General features: G+C 42.4%; 2 protein-coding genes across 2 annotated transcripts in view; both read right to left on the bottom strand.

Moving 5' to 3' along the window:
• Positions 1 to 330: 330 nt before the first annotated feature.
• Positions 331 to 5,314, bottom strand: LOC148337899 (connector enhancer of kinase suppressor of ras 2-like). The gene is made up of 3 exons (XM_088295120.1): positions 4,249 to 5,314; positions 3,267 to 3,529; positions 331 to 2,521 (listed from the first exon to the last, which is right to left on the bottom strand). Exons 1-3 carry the CDS (start codon positions 5,012 to 5,014, stop codon positions 2,312 to 2,314), a joined length of 1,239 nt encoding a protein of 412 aa, XP_088151246.1. The 5' UTR covers positions 5,015 to 5,314; the 3' UTR covers positions 331 to 2,311.
• A 3,205-nt stretch (positions 5,315 to 8,519) lies between these two features.
• Positions 8,520 to 11,592, bottom strand: part of LOC148337898 (uncharacterized) — a 30,863-nt gene continuing 27,790 nt past the window's right edge. Inside the window, exon 8 of the mRNA XM_088293343.1 lies at positions 8,520 to 9,010. The gene's annotated coding sequence lies outside the window, so the exon portion shown is untranslated. The remainder of the gene's footprint in view (positions 9,011 to 11,592) is intronic.

The following is an 11,592-nucleotide window of genomic DNA, read 5'->3' as shown; positions in this document are numbered from 1 at the left end:
ACACACCTGTGCAATGTACCATGAGGTGTACACCCCTGAAAGGACACACAGTGAATCTCCCTTTTCGGCCTGGTTCTGCAGGTCTACACACACAAAGATGAGGGGGTGATAACACAGTCTGTGGCCACAAATCAGAACTTGTCTTCTGTATGTCTACAGTCAAGTTGTTGTATCGCTGAGTAGCAGGTGGGGGGAAAAACGAGAACCAGCTAAACAATGATAAGACATCTGCAGACCAAGACTGCATTCCCATTCGTCTACAGCTATGTGTATGTAGGAAGTCCGGTATAGACTGACGATGTTGCCAAAGAGAGGGTTGGGAGGCACAAGGAAAGTGCTTGCATCATTTAGTTTCATTGTGGTACTCTCAAATAAACCATTCAAAAAACACAACTTTATATTGGGGGTGTGTTTGATATTTCACAAGCGTGTAAGATGATGATACAAACAAAAGCTATTCGAAAAGAATGACAGTAGAAGGTGAAGCATACCTAAATATAGTGCTTGATGCAGTAGGTGCTACACGATTGAGAGTTGTTCACTCCAGGGGCACTGTTGAGTCCTTAGCCCGATGTAGGGCAGACATAACTAATATATTGAAAAACTGAGTGTGAACAAGCTTTTCTTGTGACAGTAAGTTTGTAACTTCGGCTCACTCTGAGGTGCATAAACTAAATTCTTTTCACTTCCTTTTAGGATGCGAGGGAATGCATCCTATGCTGATTTTATAGACTGTCCACCCCCATCTTCCAGTTGCTGTGCAATGCATGTCTTAACACAGGAAGTCCTCGAATCTCAAAACACAAAAGTCAAAATCATACTTCAATGGTACTCTTGTGTGTATCATGCGCTACAAGTCAATCAGTCCTGCAAACATACGGAGTAGTATATAAGAATTGATAAAAATGATCCACATTATTTTACCCTGTCCAACTAAATCAGTCCCAGGCCTTTTCATGCAATGCCAAACCAGGAGAATGTCTATGGGTCAATCTTTATGTTTCTGTTCACCAAAAAAAATCAAATAAAAGTCACTCTAATTGATGTCAGGGTTGCTCTGAGTTCAACTGCATCGACAGCAACAGTGTTAAGAGGGATACAACGCAAAACCTTGGCATAGAATACGTCATACTTTACATTATATTCATGACACAAAACGTAAATATAGTTATATATTTGTCTATGCTTAAATATATTAGTCAACTGTACATAAATCTTCAGAAAATGAGATGCCTTTACCTGATATTTTGAACAGCAATGGTAGAGGCCAATAAGACAGACCCTGCGATGTTGCCAATAAGATGAAAATACATAGAAAGTGCATTCTTTGCAGTGACTGACTCCTTTAAAAATGGCGCTTGCCATCACAGTTTAACGAAACAAAAAATGCGCACACTTTCAAATACATACTCTCAGTGTTCTCTCCAAAAGCAAATCACAGTGGTAGTGGAACGCAAACATTTACATTAGTATACACAGTAGCATACACATATACACAATCTCAGAAAGAGAAGAAACAAACAAATTAAAAATGGAAGGAGAAGCTGATGGAGAACAGAGATAGTGTTGCTGAGAAACTAAAAATTAAACAGGAGATTTGCACACAAACAGAGGAGCTAAACTCCTTGTGCAGATAAACATTTTCACAGTTTGAAATTGTGTGTATAGAAAATGGTTCCTGTTTGACTGTAGCAGTTGTTTTCATTGGTAAAGAGACAGCATTAATGGCAACCTTTCACAGTCTTTATACAAAAGTCACTGCGCTTACTTTTCCCACACTGCCCTGTCAGATCAACTTGGAATAATAGCGCTATCGTCATGATATGCAGGGAGAAAATCAAAGCAAAACAGTGAAAGGGTAGGATTGGTGGCTCTGGGTGCAAGTTCATTAGTACAAAAGTACAGTGCTGTGGTGAAAAGATTTCCTCTGTATTGCTGCTACATAGATACCCCTCCACCCTAAAATCAATCAGATTTAGAACAAAAACTAAATATAGAATACAAAGGACATGTACACTAGAGTAACATGTCCAAACATACCCATTATCTCCCATTTCCTTCTTGACAGGCATGTGGACTTTATGCTGAGTTCCACGGACAAAGGAAGATTAATGGTTTCTGTTCAGGCATGCAGCAGGCACCCTGTGGGGTCCTCAGAGTTATCAAAAGTACACTCACACTCATTCCAGACTGTTCCCTCTATATTTACACTTTACAAAGTGTGTTGGTGTGTGTGGGGGTGTCTGCGTGTGTGTGTGTTTGACAAAAAGTGTGAGAGAGCGATAGATAGTGTCCAGTCCTGTTCTCTATCTCACACATGGGTCTCAATAAAGGAGTGTGTGTGGGTCATGATGGGAACGCTCAGCGGGGAGAGATCGTCCTGGCCATTGGTGCCGGTGCTGAGCTGACAGATGTCGGAATAGAGCTCACTGTGCCACTGTTTCCATTCTCTGAAGGTCTGGGAGCAAAGGCCAGGGTCTTCCAAAAGAGCGCAGATTACCGCCAGCTCAGACTCTTTGGCCTGGAGGAGAATTTACCAGTTAGGTAGGCAAGGAGTTTTGGGTTTGTTATCAGAATTTCACAAACACCTTCAGCATTTTCTTTTTTTTTTTTTACAAAATTTTGTGGAGGAGTCAGCTACGAGCCACAATAGAATCGATTAAATTACTGAATGCATCTGCATGAAGGTGCAAAGCTTCCAAGGTTTTTTCACTTAAGAAGGAATTTTTGTTTGCTGGTTAATGTTACATGAATCTTATTAAGAAAGGCATATTGTAACTACAGTGCAACTCCCAAATTCAGTTTAAAGATTTACTGTATAAAGGTGAATTAGAAGAAAATATCTGATTCTGAACAAAATCGGAGGTCAAACTGTATGCCAGAAACGACAACTTGGGAGGCGCCATTGTACTTTATAAGGGTGTAAACAGTAATTTGGTACTGACCTAAATTAGGATCATTCGGCCTTGGCTGAAGTCTGCACTCTAATGACAGCTCTTGTAGTGTAGTTGGTTAGTTAGCAGGATTACGCAAAAAAAAAAGGCTTGATTGCTTCCCATAAAACAATGTAGAGAGGCGGAACATCAGCCAAGGAAGAAGACATTTCATTTTGGTGCAGATCCAGACAAAGAGCAGGCGTCTGATTAACATTATAAAATGGTTACATTTTTGGTGCTGTTCCAAATTAGGATTCCTCCTCCTTGATGAGTGTCTATACTCTACTGTCATTCAAAATTTTCTGGAAACAATTCCTCTCTCCTTGCTACCTTCAAGGTGCTGCGGAGCGCTCTGACGCGGTGCAGTCTGTCGTTCAGAAGGGGGTCCCTGACTCTGTGAGTGAAACCTCGTCGAAGTTCCTGCCTGCTACAGGGTCTCGGGTCACCTAGCGCTGTGACGTTGGCTTGTTCAAGGGCCCGGTACAGCTGCTCTAGCCCATCCAATGGCTCAGGTTCACGTCCGTCTGACACCCGTCGCTCTCTCCCCTCTGAAACCCTCCTTTCTCTGCTTTCAACTCTCAACTCCCGCAAGTCTGAGGTAGCCAGGGGGGAAGCAGAAAAGAGATATTCTGTTAACAGTTGATTTTTCTTTTCTTGGGGTGTGGGATTGCATGTTCAAATTGATCGTAATAGCATGTCAGGTCAGTAGTTCGTTTTGTAAAGAAGCACTACAGTACACTCCTGTAGAGCTGATTGACCTCCTATAATTTTAACAGTCTTTAGAATACTCTTTTTGGCAGTCACTGAATATAAAATGTAAATGAAGGCTTTGTTAAGTAATGCCCCTCTGCTGACAAAATAGAAATGCACATCATTATAGCATATTTGTTTAAACAAGAACAAAAAGACAACTGTTTGGGAAAGAAGAATTATTTTTTTTATTTTCATAACGAATTTCAATTCAATCAGTCAAAATTATGCACACCTATTATTTTGGATATCTTTGAGCACAACAGTATTTTATAAATCGCCAGTCACCACAAGTTGACAGATAGACATTTGTGCTCAAAGGTTTACATACGGCTCGGGCAGCGCTGTCTAACAGACCTGCTTCAAATGATCAGGATCATTATCATGCTTCTGCACAATTTGCTGGTGAGGGAGACATGGAAAACAGGCAGGAAAGGGGCCCACGAGGACCGGAGCTCGACATGCCTGCTCTCAGGTGTGTAAACTTCTGAGCACAACTGTACAGTATACTGTATCATTCATTATCATTTCTTATAATAAAGACAAGGTGTAATGTACTTACCCTCCTCACCCTCGAGTATATCTGCGGCCTGCCTCTCTGCCTCCTCATCTTCACTTCTCTCCTCCATGTGAGGTGATGAGTGTATCAGCTTCCCTCCAAATGGGTCCCTATTCCTCGGCAGACTCTGACTGCGCTGCTTATGGGAACGTCGGTGTGTGTAGCTGTGTGTGTGTGGACCGCGCTCCAGCGGGAAAGGCCCATCTCGATCCCTGTCTCTCTCTGCAGCGTGATGCCTTCGTACTGGCAACGTAGCCTGCCTGCGTCTCTCTGGCGACATGCCCTGTCTGCCAAGTCCTCCGTACAGCCCCATCTCACCAGCCATGCTCCCCATTAGGCCACCATAATCGCTCTCTCCCGGTGCTGTCTGGAGGAAATGCAGCCCTGCGCTGGTTAGAGGGGTCTCAATGAGGTCCTGCCAGGAGCGACGCTCACGGTGTGAAGACCGGCAACCTGAGGAGTGGGTACTGGTGCTGCCTGTTCCTGTGCCCATGCCCAAGCCCTCTCCACGCTGATCTTCTGCAGATGAGTGGGAGTGCGTGGACTCGCTGGAAAAATGCCGTCCATGCTTTGGCTCTGGGAACGGGCTAGAAGAATTGACCTGTAGAGGAAGAGGGGAGGTGGAAGAGACCATCTGTGGAGGGATAGGGGAGGTGGAGGCACTCATTGGTAGAGGATGGGGAGACGGAGTGGAGCGCATGAGGCTCATGGAGCTGACAGAACGGGGCAATTGGTCATAAGTGTGGAGGAGGTTAGACTTTGTAGACATGGGTAAGTAGGGTGTGTGGGACAGGTGGGTGTCAACGTGAGGAAAAGCGGGTTTTTAAACAAGGATATAAAGATTGGGAGTGAAAGGAGGAAACAGAAAAAAGCAGAGCATAAAGAGACTGAAAGATGAGAGCAAAAAAGCAATGAGGTGTCAGATGAGTAACTCCAAAAATGGTGGACATGTCTGTTATGTAGCTGAACTGAGAATGGTCCCAACTTAACTCAATGTCCAAACATCCTCTCCTTCCACCTAGTGGTGCAGTTTAGGTCAGCTCATTGAATGATAAACCTGATCTGGCTTGTTGTCACCAGTGAATGAAAGCAGCTATGTCAACTACTTTAAGCGTATAACGCGGCAGCAGCTTTCTTCCTGGCATGTGGTTATTTCTGAATTGAATACTTTGTTTGAGAAGAGGCATATTTTGTGTCATTTACATTCATTTTTTTCAATATCACACATATAAGTAATGGATCTTTAAGAATCAAATAAAAAAGTCTAACTAAGACCAGGGTGATATATTTTGTGTTAATCTTATTTCTTTGTTTCCTTGTTTGCTTCTATGCTAAGTTTTTTTTTTTGTTTTGATTTGAAACCGTGACTCTAAGGAGTGTGGTGACCAGTGAAGTCACTCCCCTGACGTTGACTATTGCCAAGACATTTGTCATTGGTTAAAGTTGTTGTCAGTGACAGCAATTGTCAATGGTTTCATGGTAGCTGTCATAGAAAGGGTGCAATTTCAATGGCGCAATGGCCCAGCGCGAGTAGTTAAGATAACAGCACACAGCTCGACTAGCTAAGTTAACAATAGCTGAGCTAACAGCAGCCGAGTTAGCACCTTGGAAGGCAGCGCGCCCAATATGTGCTTCAAAGACCGAGCAGCCATTAGGCGCACTCTAGAGTTCCAAAATTTCCCCTTAGCACAAAGCTGCCTTGTAAGGTGACTGCGCTCATTACATGGACAAAGTACCACTCGCGACCATCAATCCTTCAATTCAATAATCTGTTTGGAGTACATGTTAGCACACCCTGTTGGTCAAAGTGAGAGTTGTCTATGCTTGAAATTGACCGTGACTTATACATTATGTGACTATGGTGTTTGGGTGATGGTGTAGGAGAAAGCTGGACAAAAGGGCAGCTGTCCACAATGTTGTAGTCTGTCTTCTCATTTATGTTATTGCAAGCAAGAAACGTCCCAGGTTTAAACAACAGACTGCAAAAAGCCCAAAGTATAACAGCACATCTCTTTAAACAGCCATGCAAATCTCTCTAAACAGCTATGGGATTGTGGGTCTGAGTGGCTCCCAGAATCCATTGCTTGGAATTAGCTAAGGCTGAGTGGCTTTTGTGTTGTTTTTATTTCTTTTGGGTATATTGATGGCATTAGAGATACATGTTTTGTGTTAATCTTATTTCTTTGTTTCATTGTTTGCTTGTATGCTGAGTTTTTTTTTTTTGTTTTGATTTGAAACCGTGACTCTAAGGAGTGTCGTGACCAGTGAAGTCCCTCCCCTGACGTTGTTAAGCAGACAATTGACAATTGTCAATGGTGTCATGGTGTCTGTCATTGAACTGGAGCAATTGCTTATGTTATTGAGGTAAAGTGAGTTACAAGCGGCTGTGTCAGTGTGAGCACCCGAGCTATTGCTATTCTAACAGCAGCCGAGCTAGCGCCTACGGCTTGCCCAGTATATGCTTCAAAGACCGAAATAGCACCCTCAACAGGTGTTGCGCCCTTTGAGGCAGCGCATCCTATGACTGTGAAAATACGGTAATAAAAATTGGTCCATCCTTATTTTATAAAGTAAAAATATACAGTAGTTTTTTTTGATGAGCTATTAGGTTTTTTTTAAGAGGAGAATTTTATCTATGCCTCCATAAAAGGCTTCTTTCCCTCTACTGCACAATTTTTGTCTCATTTTTATCCTGTTTGATTGCGCAAATAAAAGCAGGTAAGCACTGTCCAAATTTGTGTTTTCTCAGGCAGTCAAACCTGCCTCAGCTTTCTTCTCTTAAATACCAGGGCGCTATTTCTGTCTTTGAAGCATACACTGGGCGCGCCGCCACACAAGGAGGTAGCTCCGCTGCGGTTAGCATGGCAATAGCTCGGCAATAGCTCGGCTATTCACGATGACAAAGTCAATTGCATCTCACTTTACCTCAATACCATAGGCAATCGCCCCATCTCAATGACAGATGTTATCTCACAACTGACAATCAGCGTCATTAACAATGACTCTGCCCATTAGGGGTATTGGAAAGAGTCTAGTAGACAACGACAGGGGAGGAACTTCACTGTTCACCACACTCCTTAGAGTCACGGTTTCAAATCAAAACAAAAAAAAAACTCAGCATAGAAGCAAACAAGGAAACAAAGAAATAAGATTAACACAAAACATGTATCTCTCATGCCATCAATATACCCAAAAGAAATAAAAGTAACACAAAATGATTATAGCAATGGCTTCTTGAGGGCCACTCAAGCCAGCCGTGACTATACATTACGCGAATATGGTGTTTGGGTGATGGTGTAGGAGAAAGCTGGACAAAAGGGCAGCTGTCCACAAAGTTGTACTCTGTCTTGTCATTTGTTATTGCAAGCAAGAAACGTCCCAGGTTGAGACAACAGACAAAAAGCCCAAAGCATAACAGCACATCTCTCTAAACAGCCATGTGATTGGCTGAGTCTGAGTGGCTCCCAAGAAGCCATTGCTATAATCATTTTGTGTTACTTTTATTTCTTTTGGGTATATTGATGGCATGAGAGATACATGTTTTGTGTTAATCTTATTTCTTTGTTTCCTTGTTTGCTTCTATGCTGAGTTTTTTTTTTGTCTTGATTTGAAACCGTGACTCTAAGGAGTCCCTCCCCTAATGTTGACTATTGGCAAGACACTTGTTATTGGTTCAAGTTGTTGTCAGTGACAGCGATTGTCGATGGTTTTATGGTAACTGTCAAAGAAATGGTGCAATTTCAATAGCGCAAAGGCCCAGCGCGAGTAGCTAAGATCACAGCAGCCAGCACGAGTAGCTAAGCTAACAATAGCTAAGCTAATAGCAGCCGAGCTAGCGCCTTGGAAGGCAGCGCGCCCAGTATGTGCTTCAAAGACAGAAAATAGCACTCTCAACAGGTGTTGCGCCGTAAAAATACGGTAATCTAAACTTAAATGAATACAAATTGGTCCATCTTTATTTTATGAGGTAAAAATATACAGTAGTTTTTTTTGATGAGCTATTAGGGTTTTTTTTAAGAGGAGAATTTTATCTATGCCTCCATAAAAGGCTTCTTTCCCTCTACTGCACAATTTTTGTCTCAGTCTTATCCTGTTTGATTGTGCAAATAAAAGCAGGTAAGCACTGTCCAAATTTGTGTTTGCTCAGGCAGTCAAAGCCTGCCTCAGCGTTCTTCTCTTATATAATTCAAAATGAACTACCCACAACAGTTTCTATTCATAGAAATTGTGGTTAATTGATTGTTGTGGAAGGAGATAACACACTCGAACATGAGTCCATGAAAAATATAGCTTTATTTCACTTCTTTGCTCAAAAAGTGAAGACATTTTTTGGCGAAAAGAATTGCACAACTTTAGATCCATCCTTTTTTCATGATCATTTTAGATGGCATAGAGCATTCCAACTGTTCAACATGTTGCCGAGCTGCATTGTGCAATCAGGACTGCAGCATATGAGCAAATAGTTGCTGAGTGTCAGAATTACACAGTCGGCCATCTGTAGGACACACGCACACATCTGTTCTTCCACAGAAATATCTAAACCCAATGTTTTTGGTTTTTACTCAACAAAGTAAAATGTTGCGGCAGGAATTTTAGCGTTTTCTGACGAAAAAAAATGCTCTCGGCTGTGTGATAACAGTGTGTGTCAATCTGGATGAGATGTGTGATAGCCAGTTTTATCAGCGAGTGCTGTACAGGTCTTCATCCTCAGGACTGGACTGGCCGAAGTCCAAGAGTGCAGGATCTGGTGTAAAAGTGGCACCTCCTGGTGGTTTTGGTTTTACTGTTTTTGTACTTTTCACTGTCTTCATTATTAGTTTGTTTTATTGTTTGTTGTTATTTTTGCTCAATGTACAGCACTCATAAAATGGTTGTTATACGTTGTTTAAAGTGTTTTATAAATAAAATACTGGTGACTTGAGAGAAGTTTATGAAAGAATCAGACGTTCATAAAGTAAAGGCCGCACCAGCGGCAACACCAGCGGCAACAGCAACAGTAAAAGCGGCAACAACAGCGGAGACAGCATCAGCAACAGTTATAGGAACATCAGCGCATTAGCAATGACGGCAGAAGCGGAAGCAGCAGCGGAAGCAGCAGCAGCGGCAGCAGCAGCGGCAGCATCAGCAGCAGCAGTAGCAACCGCAAATTCATCTGCGACAGCAGTGACAGCGGCGACAGCAATGCCAGCAGTATCAGCATTCCCACGAACGGCGCCAGCGACATCAGCACCGTCATCGCCGCCAGTGTAGCCAGCACGGTCAGCGCCGCTATTAACGCCAGAAGCAGCAACAGGTCCATTGTACCAGAGGTGTCAACCCAGAAGAGAGACAAGTGACGAGCGGTCTGTCAGGAGTCACTGTGTAACTCTTTAGCTTCACACACCCAAGGGTGACAGAGCAACAGTCTACTCGATAACGTCAGGGGAGGGACTTTACTGGTCACCACACTTCTTAGAGTCACGGTTTCAAATAAAAAAAAAAAAAACTCAGTTTATAAGCAAACAATGAAACAAAGAAATGAGATTAACACAAAACATGTATCTCTCATGCCATCAATATGCCGAAAAGAAATAAAAATAACACAAAAAGATTATAGCAATGGCTTCTTGGGAGCCACTCAGCCTTAGCTAAACAGCAATGGCTTCTGGGAGAAACTAAGACTCAGCCAATCACATGGCTGTTTGGAGAGATGTGCTGTTGTGCGTTGGGCTTTTGGTCTGTTGTCTAAACCTGGGACGTTTCTTGCTTGCAATAACATAAATGATAAGACAGACTACAACATTGTGGACAGCTGCCCTTTTGTCCAGCTTTCTCCTACACCATCACCCAAACACCATAGTCACTTAATGTATAAGTCACGGTCAATTAGCAGCATAGATGACTCAGGCTTTGTCCAGCAGGCTATGCTAACATGCACTCTGAACAGCCCAATGAGTAAAAGGGTTGATGGTCGCGAGTGATGCTTAGTAGATATAATGGGCGCGTCGCTTTACAAGGTGCTTTACAAGGCGCGTTTTGGGAGAAGATTCGGGACTTTAAAGAGCGCCTATGGGCCGGAAAATACGGCACATTTTATTTAACAGTGAAGACAACTTGCAATTTTAATAATTTAGCACGTGACATGAAGATGGTCTTTGCGGGCCGTATGAAATGTGGCAGACCGGTTCAAGTTCAAGTTTGACACCTATGCTATATAGGTTGTTTTAATTGATTTTTGTGAATATTTTGGACAATTTATTTAATTCTCTCCTTAATGACGACCCAAGATTTAAAAATGGCAACAGAGTCTACACAGTCAGGCAGAGGAGACATGTTGGGCACCCTTACATCTATTATCTGTACCGATTCTCCTACAAGGGTCGCGGGGGTGATGGAGCCTATCCCAGCTATCTCGGGCAGTTGGTGGGGGACACCCTGAACTAGTTGCCAACCAATTGCAGGGCACACATAGACGAAACACCATCCACAGAATCAAACCCATGACTGAGGCCAACGTGCTAACCAGTCAACATCCGTGCCGCCGCATGTTGGGCAAACAATCCACAAGTAACACATTAAGTTATAGTCAAACATCTCTTTTATATAATCTGTTGGCTAGTCTGACTTTTGTATTATGCTTACGGCACTTGTTTACACAATTGTGTATCTAAAGCAACAATGCTGGCTTCTGCTCTCCGACACCTATTTCGGGATGCAAAAGTACTTTTATTGCTTTCAATTTAAGCGTTGCCATGAAGCTAAATCGACTTAAGTGGGAAAATGTGTGTATCAAAATGTATCAGATTGCTGAACCATTTCTAAAATTATGTGACAATGCTTGCTAAAGATTATGCTGAATTGTTGAAGAGCGGATGTGCTTCATAAAATTATGGTGGTGGGTTTAAGTGTGATAAATGCTATGGGGCAAAGCAAGACGCCGTTTTATAAAAAGCCATAATTCCAAGAAAACAGTTCAGACAACCTGGGGCAAAACCTCCCTTGAAGAAATATAATTTGCAGCCACATAGGTCAAGAGCAGTGTCGACGACCCGTTTAATCACTCAGTTCTATGAAAGAAACTACTTAATTTTTTCTACAGACTATCTTAGACTAATAAAATCCTAACTTCACATCTCATTCCTGGGTAGTCAAAACAGCTAATCATGTATACAATGGTTTTACAGATAACTGGCATTCCACAAGACTCTGTACTATGGCCACTTACTTTTATTTAGCAAGTGTATTAAAGACATGATCTCTCCCAGATGATAGTTATTCTGGAGCATCGGATGACATCAGGGGAGGTTGCAACTAAACTAACTGATGCAATTCGGGAAATTACATCTTGGCTGAATCAATGCTGTTTAC

Source organism: Idiotropiscis lumnitzeri, chromosome 4 (genome assembly GCF_059441095.1).
Source record: "Idiotropiscis lumnitzeri isolate Australia: NSW breed Sydney's pygmy pipehorse chromosome 4, RoL_Ilum_1.0, whole genome shotgun sequence".
NCBI lineage: Eukaryota > Metazoa > Chordata > Actinopteri > Syngnathiformes > Syngnathidae > Idiotropiscis > Idiotropiscis lumnitzeri.
The sequence above is the reverse complement of the archived record's forward strand: the minus strand, read 5'-3'. Positions and strand labels throughout refer to the sequence as shown.

Excerpts from the sequence above, each read along its gene's own strand:
- LOC148337899 (XM_088295120.1), bottom strand. The coding sequence starts at position 5,014 with ATGTCTACAAAGTCTAACCTCCTCCACACTTATGACCAATTGCCCCGT. Across the intron at positions 3,530-4,248 it reads TATACTCGAGGGTGAGGAGG|ACTTGCGGGAGTTGAGAGTT; the intron begins GTAAGTACATTA and ends TGGCTACCTCAG. Across the intron at positions 2,522-3,266 it reads CGCTCCGCAGCACCTTGAAG|GCCAAAGAGTCTGAGCTGGC; the intron begins GTAGCAAGGAGA and ends ATTCTCCTCCAG.